The sequence below is a fragment of the Lutjanus erythropterus genome, chromosome 20 (genome assembly GCF_056507025.1).
Source record: "Lutjanus erythropterus isolate fLutEry1 chromosome 20, fLutEry1.hap2, whole genome shotgun sequence".
NCBI lineage: Eukaryota > Metazoa > Chordata > Actinopteri > Lutjaniformes > Lutjanidae > Lutjanus > Lutjanus erythropterus.
Genome location: NC_139336.1, coordinates 934,579 through 957,808, shown reverse-complemented (window position 1 = coordinate 957,808; position 23,230 = coordinate 934,579). Strand labels below are relative to the sequence as shown.

Below are 23,230 nucleotides of genomic sequence, written 5' to 3'. Positions count from 1 at the left end.
GAAGCCAGTGGAACACAGGTACACCCATCTACTGTCCCGAGAAGTCTATCCAGAAGTGGTCTTCATGGCAGAATTGTGGCAAAAAAAAGCCATAGCTCTGACGTGGACACATGGCCAAGTGACTCAACTACGCACGAAACGCACGGTGCAGAAAAATGGCAGCAGGTGCTCTGGACTGAGGAGTCAAAATTTTAAATATCTGACTGTAGTAGAAGGCAGTTTGCTCGCTGAAGGGCTTGACAGCGGTATAATAATGAGTGTCTGCAGGCAACAATGAAGCATGGTGGAGGTTCCTTGCAAGTCTGGGTCTGGATTTCTGCAAATGGAGTTGGGGATTTGGTCAGGATTAATGACGTCTTCAATGCTGTGACACAGCATTGAGGACAGATAGATATTTCTCCATTGTGCAATACCATCAAGGAGGCGTCTGACTGGCCCCAAATTTATTCTGCAGCAGGACAACAATCCCAAACATACAGCCAATGTCATTAAGAACTATCTTCAGCGTAAAGAAGAAGAAGTAGTCCTGGAAGTGATAGTATGGCCCCAACAGAGCCTGATCTCAACAACATTGAGTCTGTCTGGGATTACATGAAGAGAGAGGATTTGAGGCAGCCTACATCCACAGGTCTGTGCCAAGACCTGCCAAGTTCCTTCAAAAACTGTGTGTAAGTGTACCCAGAAGAATTGATGCTGTACTGTTGATGCTGTGTTCAGTCATTTTCAATTCAGTAATTATCTATTCACCCTCATGCCAATTCAAGGTCAGATTTAGTTTTTTAAACCCACAAAACACTGAGTTTCACAGGAAAACAGTGTTGCAGAATCTTCCAAACAATGGAAGTGAATGATGACCAGATTTCAAATGTACAAAAACAACAGAATACAAACATAAACTGCCTCCAAGTCTCTTAAAGTCCCAGCATACCAAGTTGACTAAAAAGCATTTACACCGTTTTTAGTCTGAATCTTCACTGTAGATCCTTAACTGTGTGTGTGGTGTGACGGTGTGGAAATGGCATGTTGGGACTCCCAGTTGATTTTTTACATTTGAAAACTGGTCACAATTCACTTCCATTGTGTGGGAGATTCTGCAACTCTGTTTTCTTGGGAAACTCCAGCAGTGTTTTGCAGACTAACAAAATAATCCCGACCCTGAATCAGCATGAAGGTGAGTAGATGACTGAAATTTCAGTTTTGGGTGAACTATCCCTTTAAGTTAAAAAACAAAACAAAGAATCCTGTTAAGTTTTCAGTTGGTGGACTCATTCATATGTGGTTGTAGAGCTACAAACACCTAAATCATCCTGTCCCAAATCAGACGCATGATCATTCCACAGAAAAGACACTACAACGTAATTTAAATCAGATGTATTTACACATCATGAAAATAAATTGGTCATAAATGGAATGACCTCTGACAAAAAACAAGTAGCATCCACTGAAAAACATAGAACAAAAAAAAATCTGTCTATCTGTGGTAAAGCAACCAGTGGCTTAAAAAAGACAGCAGACATTTTAAATTTAAAAATAAAATTAGCACAGTGTCTCCTCTTTGGTCATTATATACAAAGCAATAAGTCATTTGGTCAGTGGAAATCAAGTCTACTTCTCACTGGAGTTGTTTTTCTTTATTAGTGATAGGAGGCCATTATCTTTCGCAGCAGAAAGACAAACGCTAACACTCCGGCTGAAGGCTCACACTTACTTTCACAACAATATACAACAAGTAAAATGATTATGACACATGATAGATGATAACAAAAGCAAATAATTATATAGAGACAAGCAAAGCTAAGACTAGGGCTCAGTCTGTGGATAAGAGCATGTGCTTCAGAGTGATCCCGTCCACTGCTGAAGTTCCAGTGATGTCCACTTAATTTCAGCTGTGAAAAACATCATCCTTTGAGGACAGCTGAAGCAGCTTCTCTGATACAAGACACGGCCTTCTGGATGTCCTCCTCTGTCTGTTTGACGGTCACCACCACTCTGATGCTGAGCACACACAGATGGAACAGTCAGACACAAAAAGGCAGTGTCAAAGCTAATGTCATTTACACAACAACTTATTTCTTTTTAACAAGAGTGAGGAATCGGTATTTTTTGCGCATATGTGAATACCCCAAAAAGACCCAGATCCCTCTGGAGTGAACTGTATTCATACCTCCTCAGGAGGTATGAATACAGTTCACTCTAGAATCCCCATTGCAGTTCACCAAACCTGTGCATTGTGAACACAAAGCACTCTATGTTCGCTTCACCCTTTGCCATTGTAACATGATCTTTATTTCTTTGAGGCTTTACTTGGATAGGGCAGCTGAAGTGAGAGAAAGAAAGGAAGGTGGATATTTGTATGTAGGGGTGCAACAGATCACAAAATTCATGGTTCAAAACTGTGATACGGAGCAGATCATGTTTTGGATCAGCAAAAGAGAAAAGAAGTGGGACTGATTTCTGTCTGTAGTTAAGTCCAAGATGACATCCTCAAATGTCTTGTTTTGTCCAAAACTCAAAGATATACAGTTCTAAAGAAGCTGTAATCTGAGAATTTGGACTTTTTTTTTATTAAAAATAAAGACCCAAACTGATTAAAGCTACAGCAGGCAACACTGCGGTATAATTGAAAAATAATTTAATAGAAACCATCTGCATATTTTAAATCAGGTGTTCTGAGACCAGATTAGACTTCTGCACCTCCTCCATGGCTCTGTCTTTCAGCATTTAGACAATCTGACCTGTGACAGTACACTTAAACCAATAACATGTCTTTTAAGACCTGTGGGACTCCTCCTACTAGTGCAGCTGTGTGTGCACATTCCTTCGGTGAGACTCTGAATCAATGACAGAAACTACTGCAGGATGCAAGTCCCTATACAACAGCATTATAATAAAGAGAAAAGAGCCTAATGAGCAACATGCTCAACCAAGGTGTTTGTCAGCTCACTTGGTTACTTCTGAGTTCATCTTTAGTTGTGTTTATTCACGTGTATTACAAAGCTTTGCAGAGTGCTGAGAGGACTGAGTGGAGCTGAGACACAGAGCCGACAGACAGCTGCCCAGAGCCAGGGAGCTCTGCAGAGGAGGGTCTGCAGCAGACTGGCGCTTCTGAAGGAAAAAGCACCAGAGTTGCAATGGTGCTACTTGGGCTATTGGCAGGAGAGGAGCTCAGAGTGTATATTTCAAACTTTTGGTATTAAAAAGAGGATTTATCTTCACTCCTGCTTCAACCTTCTGCAGCAACAACAAAGAAATCATGGAGCTGCAGACCAGCCAGATGAGAGCATTTGTTTTTGAAATTTTTGAGATGAAAAAGTGGATTTATTTTTACTCCTGCCTCTCAGCCCCTCTGCAGCAGCGGTTCATGAAACAATTCCAGATGTGCTGACCGGCCAGATGAGAGCTCAGAGTTTGTTTTTTAAACTTTTGGGACTAAAAAGTGGATTTATCTTCATGTTTGCTTGTAAACCTGTGTGCAGCAGCACAAGGAGCCTACCGCACTGTTTACAGGGTTAGTAAATGACACACAATTACTCACACCGTGCTTTTGTACTGACATTTTTAGCTGTACCAGTCAAACCGTGTTGCTGCTCAGTTGTATTTTTATGACCATTTATATGACAATGAGCTGCACCTGACATGAACCGTGAGCCCGACTCGCCTGCAACGGTTTTGAGCCTAATTTATGTTCCCCTCCAACAAGCAAGTGTTGGGATACTGAGCTTGTGTGTGAAGGACAGCAGAGAGAAAGAAAATTTTAAATGTCTCTTTATTTTCAGCTCTCAGTATTTCTGTACCTTCACACTGAATCTTTATGTCTTTAAATGTAGTTTCTCTCCTCTGTTGGTGTTTTTTACTGTCAAGTGTCTGTTTTATTTCACACGGCTGATGTCTGTCGGTCTGTGCTCACTCACAATTGCCTCCGTAAACTGTTGCTTGCACTCATGAAGTGTGTGCTTATCATCTGGTGGGAGGGACTGAGGACAAAAATCACCAGTTTTTAGGCTTTCTACCTACTGCAGTTTTAATCGATTATCGAAATAGTAATTTAATTGTTGACAACTAATTGATTAATCAACAAATCATCACAGTTCTACATGGTTTGGCACTGATCACTGCAAACTTCACTGCAAAACTTTAATATGTTTTTCAATGAAAATAAGAATAATGATGTAAAAATTATTACTTCACAATTAGATATTTTTTCAAAATCGTTCAGCCCCACTTAAAGGTGCTGATTGCCACAAGGTATAAGTGTATATTACATGTATAAATTTCAACTTAGCTAAATCATTACAGGTGCAGCCAGAATGAATAGAATGGAGATCGTGTGTGATTCCAGGGTGAGGGATTTAGGATTGCTGGTCTACAGTGGGAAAGTGAGAAACCTAGTGAAAAAAGTGCTAGAAGAGACAATCATACATTTTGACTGTATCAAACACTGTACCAAGTGAACAGTGAGGCAGAGTCCCTTACCTGGGTGGAGAGAGAAAACGCTCCTCTTTTTCCAGGTAACGAGCAAGGGTCAGAGCCACATGTCTTTCCAAACACTGGCACACAAAACACGGAAAATACTATGAGACACTAAATAACAATCTTTGTACTTTAACACTAAATCATATGGAAAAACTTCAATGAAAATGAAAAAAACAAACAAACAAAAAAACACTACAGAGCACACAAAAGATATTTCTGCTCCACTTTTTACCTTAAGGGCATAAGGTGAATGATTACAAGGAGCCTCTCCAAAGTCAGCAAAAAAGTTTCATCTTGATATTGTTCTGCTACATTTGGACTTCTGAACAGTTTCTCATTACAGAAATCTCTGTGTTAGAACTTTCGTTGGGCCTGAAAAGATGAGCCTGAAAAGGACCAAGCCCAACAAATCTCTGTCCTAACCTGACCTGACCTGACCTGACCCCATCCCTCATTAGCACATTTTCAGCCCAACATTTTTCTTAACAAGCTTTCCTCTATGTACCAAACAGAAGGAGTTGGCAGTGACAGGGACAATACATGGAGGGAATTTGAATTGGCAACAACTAAATTGGGGAGGGAAAAAAACAAAACAAACAAAAAAGTACTACTACTGATATGACTAATATTACTACTACTGATAATAATAATAACAATTTATTAGAAATGATTATAATTCATAATTACTTACTTACTTCACTTAATTAAAAAATGACTTAATTATTAATAAATGATAATAACAATACAGCCAAAACCCGATGTAAGCCCATGAAATATGTAAGAAAGAGAGCTTGACCTGACCCAGACCAGTTGGGTCCCATTGGGTTCAGGCACAGATCTTAAGTTCTATTTTGTGTATGTTTTGACAAAATAGAATACTTAAGAGTACAAGTGAAAGAAATGTATAAATAAACTTTAAATATAATTATGTGCCTTGGTTTAATCAGCTGGAACAAAGAGGACTTACATAATCGACAATGGCGCGAAGCAGCTGCATGTCAGAGTCTCTGGAGCCCAAACTTCTCTCCAGCTGTAAGTGAAGAGCTGGGGCAAATGGTTCTCCAACTAACTTCAGACCTGGAGTTCTGTCACACATGTATACATCAGGACAAATAAAAATCAGGACAAAATAAAACACAACAGCAAGGCTGAAACATCATTTTGATGTGCAATGCTGTATCTTTATCACTTCCATGTGATTGCTTCCGTGTGTGATTGACAGACCTGCAGTTAATTTCACATACTGCTGAACTGATCAGCCAAATTTTTTGTCCACGTTCTTAACTGTGTGCTGAAGGACCTCTGTGATTCACTTTTTTTTTTTTTTTAAATGAAAAAACAGTTTTAGTGCCTCCACGGTCATCCCATTCTTTTGAAAGCAATACCTCAAGACACCTTGAAGAAATTTCTCCAAAAACGACCACTTGGACTCAAGCATGAACTGATTTTGGTGGTCAAAAGTCAAGGTGATCTCGTTAAACACATATTTGTCCATATCTCAATAATTCATATTCTAATTAAACAAAATTACTCACAAATGTTTAATAGGATAAAATGATGAAGTGATGACATTTTATAACCAAAAGTTCACTGTGTAAGTTCTCTGTCCTCTGTAAAAATAGTCTCCAACTGCAGATAGCATGTTTCTCAATGAAAATTATTTGCTGGAATTAGGGCAAAGCAATATATTCATTATATTGATTATATTCCAGTATGAATAATTGTGCAATACAGCTGATGACCATATCTCCACTACAAGTAAAGGTTCTGCATTCTAAACTTAACCAAACTGGAATCACACATGTATAGTGAGAACTTCCACTTTCTCAAAAAATACACTTAAAACCTTTCATTAAATTCCTCTTGCTACAGGTCAATATAGTTAACAGTTCCATTATCAATTCCTTCAGTCTTCACTACAAACATTATATGAGTCTGGACAGACATGGATGTAAAATGCAACTTCACATACAAGGCAATAATTTTGTTTTTTGACTGCTCTGTTTTATACAACCATTAGCAGCTGACTTCTCACTCTTCTTAACCAGCCACCAAATGGAAATTGTGGTGGCATTGCAGTAGGTGCTTCACCATCTGTTCCCTGGTGGGAATCTGCACTCTAATAAGTGACCTCTTCTAGTTGTCTCTGTTAGCTCCCTCTGCTGGCCTGGTTATGGTGTGGACAGTCATGTATTTATTTGATACTATTATTTCCTCCAGCCAGAAATGATCTTCACAGGGAGGCTGTAACCTGTGTAAAGGTTCACTTAGGTCCCTGGTCCAAATATTGGTCCTCATGCAAGAATATTTTCACATATCTTAAATTTCTTTGACTTTTTTTTCAGATTCACATTCAGCAAATGCTTGTAACTTCAGATACCTATGTAAATGATTCACCTGTTCATATTTGAGTGCACATGCAACAAACTTGGAAATCAGTATAAATAACACTCCAATAATATCATATAACTCTATGTTTCCTTCTCCATATGTCAGGAAGTGTTCATTCAGGAAAATGGCATCAAAGAGTAAAAAGACGAACGTTAGGAGTCCGGACTTCAACGTGATGGTTTGAGAGATTTATAAAGGAACAGCGTCAGCAGTGGAATTAGAGATCTGCTAAAGCCAAGAATGGGAAAATGAGTTGTTGTTAATGCCATTTTACCTGAGGGTCAGACTGTCACTGAAAAAAAGAAGAAATGTCTCCATATGAAAATGACTTAAAAAAAAAAAAAAAAGAAATCTCTCTACAAAAACGTGATCAATGACTGCAGCGGGATGACGGTCAGGGGAAGTTTCCATCATGGAGACAGAGGACAGAATAGTGAGGACGATCCCCTGGACAATGACTTAATCTGCATGTGAAGATACAGCCAACACACCTGACAGCAGGTTATAATATTAAATTATTATTATTATTATTATTATTATATTATAAATATTATATATATTATATTATAAATTCTAAATTAAAATTCTTTCTAAATTAATCATTAGAGACTTTGTGTGTTCATTAACAATTATATTAATATATATATATATATATATATATATATTAATTTAAAATGTAGTCAAACATGATAATGTCAACATGATTATGAAGTGTAATTTATTTTCAAGCTCAAAATGTCTTCAAACTAATGAAATAGAAACATCACAAAACAGCACAAAAATTATTTTAGAAAAAAATATACAAGCTGACTTATTGTTTTATTTGTGTTTGTTATGTCTAACCTTGCTGTAGCACATAAGTGAATAACTGTTCATACTGATATTACCCACCACATAATCAGCTTCTCTTTAAAATGTTTTCTCTTTCACAGGATGTCCATTTGACTTCTGATCATTATGTGCTAATTGGCATTAAAAGTTAGAAACTGGACATAAAGCAGAGAAATTTAAAAATGATAAGTTGAAGTAGGAAATGAAAGAAACTGGAGAAGTCCACATTTAAAAACAGCAGAACATCATGGATTGGACTTCAATGCTTTTTGTCTTTATAGTTTGAGCAAAATCAGTGAATGAATAAATAACCTCTTCACAACTTTGGCAGACTTTTTTTCTTAAATTAAAGTTTCAAATAAAGTGATTCACTCCATGTCCAATAACCTGTTGGTCCTTAAAGACAGTAAAAGCTGTAGGACATGATTTACTTAACTTTTTTTAAATTAATATGTTCTTTGGAACGGAAGTAAATATGTAATTTCATGCTTGATCACAGAAAAAGATCTGAACCTGTCTTTCTACTTGGTCAGATGTAACAGGAGCACAAAAAGACACTTGATGGAACTTTCTTTTGAGATCCTGTTTCTGCCTGGTTGGAATTCTCTGACACACACCTAAATGAAGCTTGACAGTTAGTCTGCCACAGAGCAGGCTTGTTCAGTGGTATGAGTTGCCATCTTAACTGAGCAGGGATCCCTATAAGCCACAGTCGTGGAACAGATCTGTCACTTAAAATTTATCAAGATAAACCAGGCTTTTTCTTTATCCGCATTGACGGAGCACCCTTCTGGTTGCTAACAATACTAACAAGCTAGCAGCTATTACCAAAATGACTGTAGTGATAGAAACAATGAACTTACCCCTGTAAAGCCTTGTAAACATGTTTGCACTTTTCCCTCAGAACAGTGAAAATATCTGCAAAACAGATGAAGATGGATGATTGGGTACTGATTTGAAAAGAGAACTTCTTCATACTACAATGAACTTGTAGTCCAGTGTGAATTAAGGTATTTTCATATTAGGTAAGATTGGTTTGTACTGTGCATGAGTATGATTGCCCCCTAATCACTCTCCTGCTGAGCTTTCACATTAGTAATGTTCTTCTGGACCCGAATATACTTGCATCATCACCTACACTTCCTTGTTTTGTCATGGTTAGCTTTCACACCTAATGTGAACCATACTCTAGTAAAAATTAAACATATTCGAGACTACCTTTTCAAGTAGACCCAAGTACAGTGCACAGTGTTCACGAACCACAAAAACTGAAAACTGAAAGGTGCATGGAGGAGACAGAAATCAAAGAGCGAGTCTGTACCTGGATCCTCCTCCATGATGTTCAGTGCCTCAATGGCAGCAGCAGCCAGCATGGGAGGCAGAGACGCAGAGAAACAGTAGCCCTGGCCCGACAGACGCTACAAAACACAGGAGACAGTTATGTCAATTGTTGTGCACACAGGGGATCACAGGGGATGTCATTAGGATTTGCCCACTACTTGTGAAGTGTCACCAATTCAATATATATAGTTTTTCTCCAACTGCTTGATTGCTCAATTGCTAAATACTCCATTACTAAGATAATCAGTAGCTGCAGCACTACCTATGGGGGCAAACTGCTAATCTGTAGTTATATTAATTTCGTTAAATGTTAATACATGATGTTTTATAGACCAACCCTGCACAATACCCTTGTATTATTATATGAATAGTTCCAAAATGAGAAAACATGATTCTCATTCTCTAAACAGGTCATTTCCAGTTCAGGGTTACTCTAGCAACCCAGGTTTTTTAGCCAGGGACATAATGTTCACTATGGCTACTGGAATTTTGGCTAAATTTCCGGTAACCATGTACAAAATTGGAGTATCTCGAGACTGCACACAAAAGGCTCATTTCTGGTGGCTTGGTTGGTGAAGTGTTTGCCCCATGTGCCAGGGCCATCAGTCCTCTGCAGTAGCCATGATCTGTGGTCCTTAGCTGTATGTCATCCACTTGCTCTCTCTCCCCCCTTCCTGTCCTATCAATTAAAGGCATACAAGAGAAAATAAATTCTCTTTTTAATCCAAAAAGTTTGAAAATACACTCTGAGTTGTCCTCCTGCCAATAAAGGAATCAGCATCAGAGTGACTCTGGTGTTTCTTCCTCCAGAAGCTCCAGTCTGCCACCAACCCTGTCATCCAGAGCTCCCCAGCACTGAGCAGCTGTCTGCCAGCTCACTGTCTCAGCTCCACCTGGTCCTCTTGGCCCTCAGCAAAGCTCCACAATAGACATGAATGAATGCAACTGAAGGTGAAGTCAAAAGTAACTGGGTGAGCTGACAAACTCCTCGGCTGAGCATGGTGCTCATTAGCTGGTCTCTTTTTAAGATTCTCTTCCTGATAATTACGTTCTATAGTGACTTTTCCTGCAGGAGCTTCCGCCAGTGATACAGGGTTTCACAGAGGAAACATGTATGTGCAGCTGCACTAGTAGCACAGCCAATAGGAGGCCCAGTCTCTCAGATGACCTGTCTACTGTCACAGTATAGATGTCCTAAAGCCTGAAAAGAACGTTGGAAAATTCTGTTTTTGATTTAAAGAAAGTACCTAGCCTTCAGCATAATGTGCAACACTAATAAGTAGAGCTTTCTAGTCATTTTTTCAACATATACAGTATAAATATAATTATAAATAATACTTACTTGGTGGTCGATGACAAAGGAGCGTCCACAGCAGAAACCTCCAATGGAGGCCAGGGCATTTTCCATGTTAGCACTGATCAGGTCAATATCATCTATCTGTATGGGGCAGAAATAGTGAAAAGTTATTGTACATTTACTCAGAACATTTTAATTAGTTGCTTAATGTTTTACTATGCCAATATACAGTAATTCTATATTTAGAGTTGAGAGTACTCACATTGACCCCAAAGTGTTCTGTGACTCCTCTGCCATGTTCTCCCAATACGCCAAATGACATGCTCTCCTCCAGAAAAATCCGCACCTTGTACTTGTACTTCAGTTTCACCTGAAGGTTCACAAACAGAATAAATGGGCAATAGTGCAGAGACATCCAGAAACATGACAGGCCTGGAGTATCATTCCATATTAGAGACATTTTGTGTAGTTGTGAGTTATGCAGCACCAGTTCAGGCATGGACACAGAGTATGTGTGTGTGTAGTATATGCTGTACATCTTTAGTCTTGAATGCTCACTGTAGAGAGGCTGACTGTTAGACCTCTGTCAAGCTGGCACAGACTACTGATTGTTCACTTGTGATCAACAGTCATGGATAACTGGGGCCTGTACCGCAAAGCAGGATTTGTGTAAATAAGCCTACTGACAGCTTTGAATGATATTTTTTTAAATTTATTTTTTATATGCTCCAAAGTCAGTTTTATTCCTGCACTCTGACTGACTGGTTCGACTGACTGCTATCCTAAATACATGTACCAATATAAACGGGGTCACACTTAGAAATGTATCATTAAATACATTTACTTAATCATCTTTGTGGCAGATCAGATGATGGAGAGATCAATAAATTTATTAAATGATAAATTTATCTCCTAAATCTGTTGATGCAAACATTAATGATGAATGACAACATTTTCAGAAAAAACTGTAAAAAATAAATAAATAAATAAATAAATAAAACAACTCAACACATTTGTATTGATACTTGGAACCTTAAAGGGTAACCGTCTCACAAGTCATAAGAATACATCTAATCTCCTGAAAAGCATTCTACGTAATAAATGTTCAATTATTCACACAGTTAGCTTTTTTTCAGCTGTCCTTCCTGCATTTGTCAGCTGGCGCTGTGCTGCTTTCAGCCTGCTGGTTAAATTCTTCATTTTTGTTTAACCTAATTAAGTAAATTCAGTTAAATGTTAAATGTATACACAGCACAGGATAACTGATTGTTCATTTCATTTGGAAATAAGCTATGTTCAGGTTTGCCTGTAATCAATGATTAAATCCAAGGTAAAAAAGTATTAAAAAAAAGTGATGTCACACTGAAAGAAAAGAAGAAAGCTGTGGTTACAACATCCAACATTAGAGACTGTTGTCTCAAAAGTGATTCTTAAGTTGAATGAACTAAAGCTACTAATGCTTTTGTTTGCCTGAGTAAAGCCATATGTGGTTGAGACTTTAGGGCTGGACGATATGACTTATAAATAGTATTTCAATATTTTTAGACTATTCAACAACATACAATATGTATCTCGATAAACACATTTTCTCTAAAATAACATAATGTAAATTCTCAAATAGTGCCAACATACACTGCCTGGCCAAAAAGAGAGTCAGACACTAATATTTAATTTGATCGCCTTTAGCTTTGGTTATGGCACACATTCGCCATGGTATCGTTTCAATAAGCTTATGCAATGTCACAACATTTATTTCTGTCCAGAATTCCATTAATTCTTTTTGCCAAGATCTTGTATTGATGATACAGCTGCGTGTTCTCTAACATATACCAAAAATCCTCAATGGGGTTAAGTTCTGGACTCTGTGGTGGCCAATACATGTGTGAAGATGATGTCTCAAGCTCCCTGAACCACTCTTTCACTATTTGAGCCTGATGAAGCCTGATATTGTCATCTTGGAATATGCCCGTGTGATCAGGGAAGAAAAAAATCCACTGATGGACAAACCTGGTCATTCAGTATATTCAGGTAGTGAGCTGACCTCATTCTTTGGGCACATAATGTTGCTGAACCTCAACCTGAGCAACTGAAGCAACCCCAGATCATAACACTGCCCCCACAGGCTTGTACAGTAGGCACTAGGCATGATGGGTGCATCACTGCATCCACCTCTCTTCTTACTTTGATTCACCCATCACTCTGGAACAGGGTAAATCTGGACTCATCAGACCACGTGACCTTTTTCCATTGCTTCAGAGCCCAATTTTTATTCTCCCTAGCAAACTGAAGCCCTTTTTCCTGATTAGCCTCACTGACAAGTGGTTTCTCAAGGCTGCACAGCTGTTTAGTCCCAATCTCTTGACTTCTCTTCACTTTGTGTGTGTGGAAATGCTCTTATTTTCACTATTAAACATAGCTGTGAGTTCTGTTGCTGATCTTTTATGATTTGATTTCACCAAACATTTTAAGTGATCGCAGATCACAATCATTCTGGATTTTTTTTCTGACCACATTTCCCCCTAAAAGATGATGGTTCACCACTATCCTTCCAGGTTTTAATAATGCATGCACAGTTCCTGACTCAATTTGAGTATCAGCAATCTCCTTAGTTATTTTCTTTGCTTGATGCAGGCCAATAATTTGCAAATTATAATACTAAATGGGGAAACTCAAGTATCAAAATGTCCAAATAGCTCAATATTGGTATGGTGAGAGGTCCCAGGTTCAAATCCTGGACACTTTAGTGTCCTAATATATTTGCTAAATAAACATCAGCAATGTGGATAATGGCTAAGTGAGTAAGAACAAATAATAGAAAAGCTATGAGTCTGTTAAGTTCAGAAAATTACATCACTACTATACTGTAATGCAGCCTTAAAAAACAGAAAACGACAGTACATACCATGAAATAATGATAGGGCCTCATGCACGAACCACTCATACAAACAGCTTTGTTCTTCAGTGGTGTGTATAAGTGATTCAAGAGAATTTGTGTCATTCACCAATTTTCTCTCTATTTTGAATTTTCTTTTAGATATAAACACAATTTATGAGGTCCTGAACTGTCATAGAAACATTTTTCTTTCTCTTAAGTCATTTTCATATCGAGACGTTTCTTCTTTATTTCAGTGACAGCCCAACCCTCCATTGTAACGCAGCATTACAGCACTTGCTTTTCCTGCTCCTTTGCTTTAGCAGGTCTTTTAATTCCACTGCTGACTCTCTTATAATGACAGATTTTCTTTTATGGATCTCTGAAAGCAGGATATCAAACTCCAAACTCTTCAAATTCTTCTTTTTTCTCCATGATGCCATTTTCATGAAAGAACCCTTCCTGATATATGGGGCAGGGAGCGCAGCCATATTTGGTATTAGTGGGGCATTAATTATGCTAATTCACAACTCTCATGCATGTGCATTCAAATATGCACAGGTTGATCACAAGCATTTGTTGAATCTGACATGGAATCCTATGAGCCCTTCTACAAAAAAAACGTAAGACAAATTTAAGACAAGAATAATAATATGTTCTTGCATGAGACCCATTGTCTATCACAATATTGATATGATACTGACATATTGCCCAGTCCTAGTTGTCATGTCCATGATCTGAGAATGAGATAGAATTGTGCAGATATTTTTTAGTTTTTTTGTGCAGAATGTTACTTGGCACAGGCAAAGATTTATGGATGTGCATGTGCCTGTTGCTAATCACTAAATCTCAAGCTCTTTGACAGCAAATAAACCTGGCCACTTTAAGAATCAACGAGATTAGGTTTACTGTAGAGGACAATTAGCTTCCTTTGAAGTCCATTAGTTTGCCATTTACCAGCTCAGGAAGAGGACAGATGTCTGCAGTATTGATGTACAGCCCCTCCACTACAATGAACTTCCGAGTCACTCGAGCTTTTCGAGGATTCTGCAACAGAAAGAAAACGTATGTTGGTGTATGTGACAGAAATATATACAGTGTTCATTAAAAGAAAAGGAGAAAACAGGATTAAAAAAAAAATACAATTTGCAGTTTAATCATTCTGAACTACATTTACATGCATGGAACCACAGGGTACATTGAGACACACACAATAATTCTTTTCTTAAAGTAGATAACACTGTACTAACCCTCTGGTCCTCCAACTCCTGCTCCTTGAGTAGCCTCTCCAGGTCCTCCATGTCATTGTGTTTGAAGTATTTGATGAAACTGCGGGATGCTTGAAGACCCTTCTGTATGGAGAAGCAGGCTGCCTCATCCCTGAACATGCAACCAATCACACAACAGAAAACTAAAGCCACACAACTAGGGAATATAAATCCAAAAAGGCTGCATAGAGTAGACATGCTTTTCTGTGCAGAGGGACTGAGCCTGACTGACATTCAATGTATAATCTGATCACTGAATCCTGGTTTAATATTGCTCTAGATACATTAGCAGAGACAGTGCTTACACAAAGATGATGTCCCCTCTCTTAGAATAGGCAGGGATTGCACTTGCAATGGTAGCAAAACCATATGAATAGATGATGGCCTCTTCTGTTTTCATGAATTTGGCCAGACGACTCTCCAGGTCCAGGTGAACATCTAGGGGAGGGAAACGAGAAAGTAGTTGGCACTAATATGTTACAGCAGATTTTATTTGCATTTGCAATGACAGAACATATTAAGTCTAGAAACGATTCTCTTTTTAATACAATTCTAGCCTCCCCTGTTGTCTGCAGATTCATTTCAGCTCTGGTGAATCAATCATATTATTATTATCATCTCCTCTGACATCCAGGAATACTTGGGAAAAAGAACTTGGTACTCCCTTTTCAGCAGAGTGGTGGCAGAGGGCCCTTGACAGGGTCAATTCTACTGCATCCTGTGCTAATCTGACACTGATCCAGTTTAAAGTCTTGCACAGGACAAACCTATCCAAAGTCAAACTTGACAAACTGTTCAATACAGGTGATGTGTGTGAAATATATTGTTTATCTCCTGCCAATCACACGTTTTTCTCCTGTCCAAGGCTGACCTCTTTCTGGTCCTCTTTTTATGATACACTTTTGAAAACCCCCAATAAACCTGTGGCCCCAAGCCCCTTGACCTCTATTTGTGGTGTTCCTGATTTACTTATCTGTTTTATCTCAAAGGAGAGCAATATCATTGCCTTTGCCTCTGTCGTCGCCCACAGGCGTATTTTACTTTATTGGAAGGATAAGAGGCCTCCATCTTCTTATTCTTGGTTGGAAGACTCATTGTCCTATACTTAGAAAATTAAGTATAGTATAAGGGTTACTCTAAAATTTTTTTTTACAAAACCTGGGATCTGATTCTGTCCTATGTCAATTATATTCCTTTTTTGGAAGATTAGCACAATATATTAAGTTGATTTCCTAAGTAAATGGAACAGTTTCTAAGTTTGGGCATGCGACTGGCCAGGTAGCCCTATGCACAATACACTGAAATTCCCAGATTATAAGGACAACGTTTGGTGTAAATAAAAACAAGTCATTTTTAATATGATTATTATTTCAACCACTACAGATTTATATCCACTGTATACTGGTATCCTGTAGTTTTGGACCACTAGCAGTGATATGAAGCAATGTCTTCATAAGCTAGTCACGGTTTTGTTTTATTTCATGCACACTGGTGACACAGGTTACACCAATGTGAATGTGACCTGTGTTTTAAATGTAAAATACATAACATTACATTTTTCCATGTGCTCTGGTCATGTCGTCGTATCCAAGAAAAGAGGTTCATTCTGTAATTCAGGTTACCTGCAAATGGTTCTCACTGACTCCATTGTTCTACTTGTTGCACCATATTTTGGACAATTTCTTTGATAAGGATGCCTAATCTCTGTTAACACTTCTTTTATTTGAGATAATATCTTGATATAATGTTCTGCCCCACTGGTCCCTACGGTTGACATAGATCTCACAGATATCAGCTGTGCTTCTTTTGGAGAAATTGACTCGTGATCTCAAGAACAAATCAGACAAGGTCTGGCAACTTTGGAAACCCACTCTTTTTCTCTCAGAAACTCTTGTCTACTTGCCTGACTGGCTTGCCTACCCCTGGAGGGCAGTAACTGATTGCTCCATCTCTGTGCAAAATCTTTTTATTTATTTATTCTTATTATTCCTACCTGCAGCATCCGTACTTTTTGGGTGGGACTTTTCTGTTTTGTATGTATATTCATTGTAATTTTTTCAAAATGTATTTATTTATTATTTTGAATGTGTTGTTTATGTTGGGTGGTTTTGTCTGTTTATATATGCCTATGTTTTATTTAAAAAAATCAAATAAAAAGAAAAAAAGTAGCTTTGCTGCACAAAGATTCCATGTATGATGGCTCCAACAGAACTAACCATATGTTGGTTAAGGGGATAAGCCTCAATGTCTTTCCAAATGCTATGATTTTTTTTTTTTTTGACAAGAACAGCTTCTTCAAATTATCCATGATATATTTTTAAAAAATTAATGAATACCATTGCCTCAAATACCTGTTTAGTTTATCCACTAATACTTATGGTCCGCATTTTTGGCTATATTAATAGAGAGGAAGCAACTGAAGACAGTTCTAATTTGAACCTTGTACATATGAAGTGAGCCGAGGCTCAGAGCTTTGCTGAAACACTGAAATGTGAACTACAGGTAAGATTTCTGTAGGCTTCCTCAGAGCAGTGGTTCCCAAACTTTTCCCCCTTCAGAAGCTGATAAGAGTTCACAACCCACAAGTATTAACAATAATTGGGGAAGCAACTGGTAAAAAAGGATTCAAGCTGAATTTTAGTGAAATAAAGATTGCATAATAAAGATGACATCAGCAAACTGTTTGTTTATTTCCCCTACATAAATCATATTTATTTAACTTTGTCTCACTTCAGTGTCTCAGATGATGAATATAATCTGTAGGTTAATAGGCTGGAGAGTGTGCTGTCAATTAGAGCTGTGATTTCTCTAATTTCTGTTTCTTTATGAATTGATTAAACATTTCACAATGAATATTTCTGCCTCTGTAGTGGGTGTGGCAAAACTGAGGCAGTGCCCCACAGGTGGCCCTATGTAGGGCAGGACAAGACTTTAACACAATAAAGCAGGTCTCAGTCTATGACTGTCAGCCTTGGTGGCCCTTTTCAATGCACAGGGTTGGTGTGGCTTGACTCAGCTCATCAGCCCAGCACAGCGGGGGTTTGCATTTCCATTACAACAGGGCTACCCATCTGAAGGTATGTTATTTAACTGAACAATATGAACAATATGAAAATGAAGGCAAGCTCAAGGAGGCTCAAGGAGACTCGAGTCAAGCAGCTGTATAAACTAGATAAACCGTTCACACACATCTCTGGCGTAAGCACGCCATTTCCTTAAATTCTTTACAATAAAATTTCCCTGTTGTTTCACGGCTTAAACATTTTTATTTTGAAACAGCATGAACAGGAAATGTACTGAGAGCTAAACATAAAGAGACTTTAAGAAACGTCTTCATCTCTGCTCTCCTGCACACACATAAGCTGAGTATCACACACTTGCTTGTTCAAGTGGGAAAAAGGAGGGTTGTCATGGGCTGGCAGCTCAGTTTGAAAAAAGTGGTAACAGAAATGCAAATCAGTGCAGCACGGTCTGAGTCATCGCAGGAAAAAGCGCCCTTGGAAAAGCCCTATTGGTGGCTGCCACTAGCTGGTCTCACCTTAGCTCTACTGAGGTTCCATTCCTTTGAACGACACTGGAGCCAGAATATCCAAATTTGAACAAACCTCTAGAAAAATATGGTTGACAGTCTCCGTATTTTTTGCACCGTCTATTGTGTTATCTAGATATAGGAAGGCTGAATATTAACAGAAGATGAAAAGCAAAGAATTCTTCTCTCACCAAAAGTTCCATAGAAGCCTCTTGGACCACATGTGCCCACACCATATTTCTTCAGTGATGCCAAAGCTTTTTGCTGTGATGAGGACGAGAAAAGAAGATTTATTCAGAGTTTCAATCATACACTGTTTCATTTTTTCTCATTGTAAAAATTAAGGGGAAAAAAATACAACTACAGGTAGTAATAGCTTGAACAATAAATACCTTAACCCGCTCATGATCAAGGAGGCCCAGGAAGTTGAATGATGCAAAGTTAATGCACTCTTTTCCATTGAGTATGATTTTGTGGCTGGTAGGTCTGTAATGGAACAGTTTACTTGAGTTACTTACAGTAACAATTAATAGAGTTCAGAGCACAAAAAACATGTACTTCTTGTCCAAGCACTATAACAGTGTCACATGGGAGTGAACCATCAGTAAAGAGTTTTAGGTGAGTTTTGGCTGAGGTGGCGAGAACCTGCACAAACATTGGTATGTTTATTGTTGGACAGAAAGGCATGTGACAAACAGAGACACTAAGCATTCTCAAGTATCTGAGTCTCCAGATTAGCTACATTAGAAAGGAACACCTTCCCAAAAACTTAGAAAAAACACCAATATGGCATGGCGCAACGTGAAGAAGAACAAAGAAAAAAAATCATAATATTCAACACACTGTGCTTTCAGCTAACCATCACTGTCTGCCAATATGAATGTAGATTTAATGTCTTCATGGTTGTATCTCCTCACTACATGCTTTGGAGCCTTTAGTGCTGCAAGGTCATCTCAAACGGATCCATTTTGTTTCACTGCAGGATTTTACCAGATGGAAATATATAACATGTTTGAAGCATTATTTTAGACAAAACATTCAGCCTAGCTGATTTGGTATCTTTAGAAACTTTAGGATCTCTACTATAATCTAAAATAGAGTCCTGTGGACTGAATTTTTTATTCTCCACAGCACGCAAGCTAAAGAAGTCTAATACAACAGTACTGCAATAAATTCTACCTTCATAAAAGGTTAGCGAGGCCAGTTTTTGCTCAGACTGTTCTAGACAAGTGCTTATTTAAGTGTGAGATCATTTTGGAGGCTGTAGTTTGTGGTGTTGTTGAAATGTACTTCATTATACTGACAGGTGTTCCTATTATTTTGTCTGGGGACCACTTTCACATTAGACACAAATTTCAAAACTCTTTATTATCAGTGTTTAACTTCATCACATTTATATAGCAAGGCTTGATATTGCTCTAAAATTTACAATACGAGTTCTGTTTAGAACCACTGGGCCTCATTCACAATGTCTTTGCAAATTTTTTCTTATATTTGTTCTTAACAAAGGTCCTAAGAAAAGTCTAACTCAGATTCACAAAGGTGTTGTTAAACCACAGAACAGTCTGTTTTCTCAGAATCATGAATGCCAATGTCCTCATAAATGCCAGTTGTTCTTCATTTGCACTGGTATACACCCCACCAAAGCACATATAAGGACATGAGACTACAGGGACATGTGAACACAGACAAGTTGAGAGACAAGTCAAGAATTCCCAAACAAAAATCTAAAGATGGTGGACCACTGTCAGCAGATTTATCTCCTCCCCATCTCAGAATCAGAAAGTAAGCTGTTTTTTTCCAGAGTTAACATAATTTGACATTATGTTTTATCTAAAAGCTGTAAAACCACATAACTTTTTGACACATGTAAACACCCAGGTGAGAAAACTAAAAGCAGGTGATTATTTTAATGAAATTTTCTCTTATACATGTTGTCGTATTTAAAAAGTGTGAAAGTGCTTAGTTTGTATTCAATTTTTAAACACTTGCTTTTATCTTATAGAATTAAAAACACCAAAAAGGTCACTACAATGTTTCTATTCTTATAATTTTTTTACCACCATGTCCTGTTCAACTGCCCCAGATCTGACCTCTCTCACAACCACAGAAACTTGCACAGTCTCAAGAACTCTGAGACACTTAAAAATGAATACATATTTAAAAAAAAAAAAATAAAGATATGCACTGAAATCTGTTTGATTTGTAATATGTTTCTTTCTTGAGATAAAATGTAAGCTCTAAATAATCACACTATAAAGAATTTAACTTTATTTTATTTATTTATTTTTATTTAAAATTACATTTTTAAAAACCATAATAGTTTTTAAAATATTGAAAATAATTATTAAAAATATTATAAATCATAAAATAAAATATTTTTGGTAATTTAAATTCTACAATATTATACAAGTGTGGAATTGAAGAAAATGCAATTACAAATTATTTTGCACAAGTATGTCAGCACTCAATTGTGCGTAAGTACGCTGTTGAGTGTTCTTAGATTTTGTTCTTACCTAAGAACAAATCCAAATTTGGTGAATGTCAAAATATTTGTGAAAACTGTGTAAGTGGTTTTTAAGAAGACATTTATTCTTAAGAATGGTAAGTGAATGAGGCCCTATCATCTCAAATTGAATTTTATCCCCTCGCGGACCCAGTGTAATGGCAGAGGTCACATCTGTGAACAGACTAAGATGGACCCTTGGCTTTTGTGGACATTTGGTTTCAGCCAGTAATTAAAATGAATAAGTAAAGAAGAAGGGTATCCTGTGTGTTTTACCCGGTCACAACATCATAGCTGAGGGAGGGATGATCTTTGGAAACAGGAGGAACAAGAGGCTCTGGCTGCCACTCCTCAATCAGATCCTCCTTTTCCTGTAACAGGGAACCACATGACAGCTGTTTGGTGAAACATACACACAAACACCATTTGTTTTTCACTGCACTCTGCTGAGTTTACCTTCTCCGTCAGTTTATAGGTCTCATGAAGTTTGTAGGTCTTAGAGAACACAAGTCTGATGATCCACAGTATGAGGATCCCCTCCAGAATCAGGTGATAAGCAGGAGCCTGTGGAGGACAGGGACATGAAGAAAAGTAACCTCTCCACTTCCATATTCAATTTGAACACAGCTCAGACTAACTGTCTTTGTTTCTTTGCATTCTTCTCACACACAATGCACTGCATCAGAGTGGACCAGTCAGACTTTACTTTCAATATATTTAACTTTTGAATTTGTTACCATGAAAAATATTTTTTTCATATGATTTAGTTTTCTAGTTTTCAAGCTCCTGTTTTCTAATATTTCTTCATATCAGACATTTAATGTCCATCTCCAGCTTGATACACAGATGTTAGACTGTGAGAAAACATTCGGGACAATGATGGAAAGAAGTCCAGGACTCAATCATGGCAGTATGTTGTCACTAAACCAAACCAAACGCTGTAACAATACATAACTCACACATGAACTAAATATGGAGGGGAATTCTGGTTGCTAAATAAGGACTTTAAGAATAAATGTATTATCATTATTATCATTATTATTATTATTATAATTATTATTATTATTATTGTTCACAAAGTCTGTGATTTTTTGCAGCTTTTGTCAGCTGTCCTTCCTTGCATGTGGCAGATGCAGGAGTGTTTCTTTCTGTCTGAATTATGATCGCCTTCTCTATTATCTGTCTAGAATTATATTTTACTCTTCATTTGTTAAATATGCTGGGGTGCCATTAGTAGTCTTGTCCATGATGTGATTGGTCAGATGCTGCAAACACTCATGCCTAGATTGGGGAACCCTGGGTGTACTTACGAGGTTGATAACCAGCTTTATGTGACTGCTTATCCTTGATAGCCTTTGTTAGGTTTAGTCAAGCTAGCTCACTTAAAGATACCCTGGGTATGTGAAAACCTGCTTCATTGCACACCATTCATACAGGTCACCAGTCACTTCTTTTGTTTGGAAAATGCTGCAATGCTGTTTTCCTGTGAAACTCCAGCAGTCTTTTGTGGACTAACAAAATAAACCCGACCTTCAGTCGCCATGAGGTTGAGCAGATAATAACTGAATTTTCATTTTTGGGTGAACTATCCCTTTAATGTCTTGTCTTGGTATTGTATTCAGTTCAATACAATGCATGAAAATGAATTATTCATTACATTCGCTTTTATTTACGTTTAACCCAGCTTTTATTGGAATTGGGGTTTGTACGTCACTAACCGGCTATTTACATAAAATACCACTTGTGCAGATTTATAATAATGAAAACTGCTCTAAATGTATTCCTTGAACTCGCCCATCTTCAGACCCAATGCAAAGCACAATATCAGGCCATCAGAAAATAATCTCACTACTTTCAGTTTAAGTATTAATTTCAGCGTCAACTCCATACTCGAAAAATTAAACCGTTTCAATACTAGTTTCTACTTTTAACGCGAGGTACAGACAAAGCAAAGGATTTTCCCGGATCAGCTAACTTCCTTGTTACTTTAGCTGCTCTGTTGACTCACTAGTTCTTACGTGAACAGTAATGTTACCACAGGGAGCAGCTAACGCACATCAGGCGAGTGGCTGCGGGAGTGAATCAAACACCTTCCCCAGGCCACGGACACTTCCTGACTGAGAAGTTTTAAAGCAACCGCCAGGACAAAATGAAAACATCAACGTGTAGCTAAACATACGAGGACTCAACTTTTGAAATTTGTTCTAACGGACCGATTTGTAGAGAAAACAATTTTACCTCATAAAACGCTTGAACCATTTCCACCAACACCCATTGCTGTCCGGACGCCATGTTTATTTTTTTTCAGCAGCGTTTTTCTTCTTTCTGTTGCTGGTGGATTGAAATACCAACTTTTACGTGCATACCGCCACCTACCGTACCGGACCATGTACAACAGGCCGGAGTTAACATTGGTCTGCAAAAGCCTAAAGATTACACTGTCTATGGTAGTTGGCTAAGAAAAAACAATTCTCAAAAGCACTTCCCCACACAGTGTCTCTGTTCCGTATGTCCTCTAAATACAATCCTTGTCCAGCCTCGCTTACCATATTTTCAAACATACCCCTATATGACACTGCATTAATACGTGTCTGTGCACATACTTGTGAATATACTTTTCCTCAGCAGAACTAGTGTCCTATTTAAACCAATGTGAAAAAACATTATGAGTAATGAGTAATGTCAGACATTATTCTAGATCAGACCTGAGAACAATGGGGTT

General features: G+C 37.9%; 1 protein-coding gene across 1 annotated transcript; it reads right to left on the bottom strand.

Moving 5' to 3' along the window:
* Positions 1–1,784: 1,784 nt before the first annotated feature.
* Positions 1,785–22,897, bottom strand: sptlc1 (serine palmitoyltransferase, long chain base subunit 1). The gene is made up of 15 exons (XM_084745780.1): positions 22,747–22,897; positions 20,965–21,072; positions 20,785–20,879; positions 18,395–18,488; positions 18,194–18,266; positions 14,779–14,911; positions 14,456–14,585; positions 14,163–14,252; positions 10,596–10,703; positions 10,379–10,474; positions 9,017–9,113; positions 8,559–8,613; positions 5,441–5,558; positions 4,474–4,547; positions 1,785–1,995 (listed from the first exon to the last, which is right to left on the bottom strand). Exons 1-15 carry the CDS (start codon positions 22,798–22,800, stop codon positions 1,899–1,901), a joined length of 1,422 nt encoding a protein of 473 aa, XP_084601906.1. The 5' UTR covers positions 22,801–22,897; the 3' UTR covers positions 1,785–1,898.
* Between the last annotated feature and the right edge of the window lie 333 nt (positions 22,898–23,230).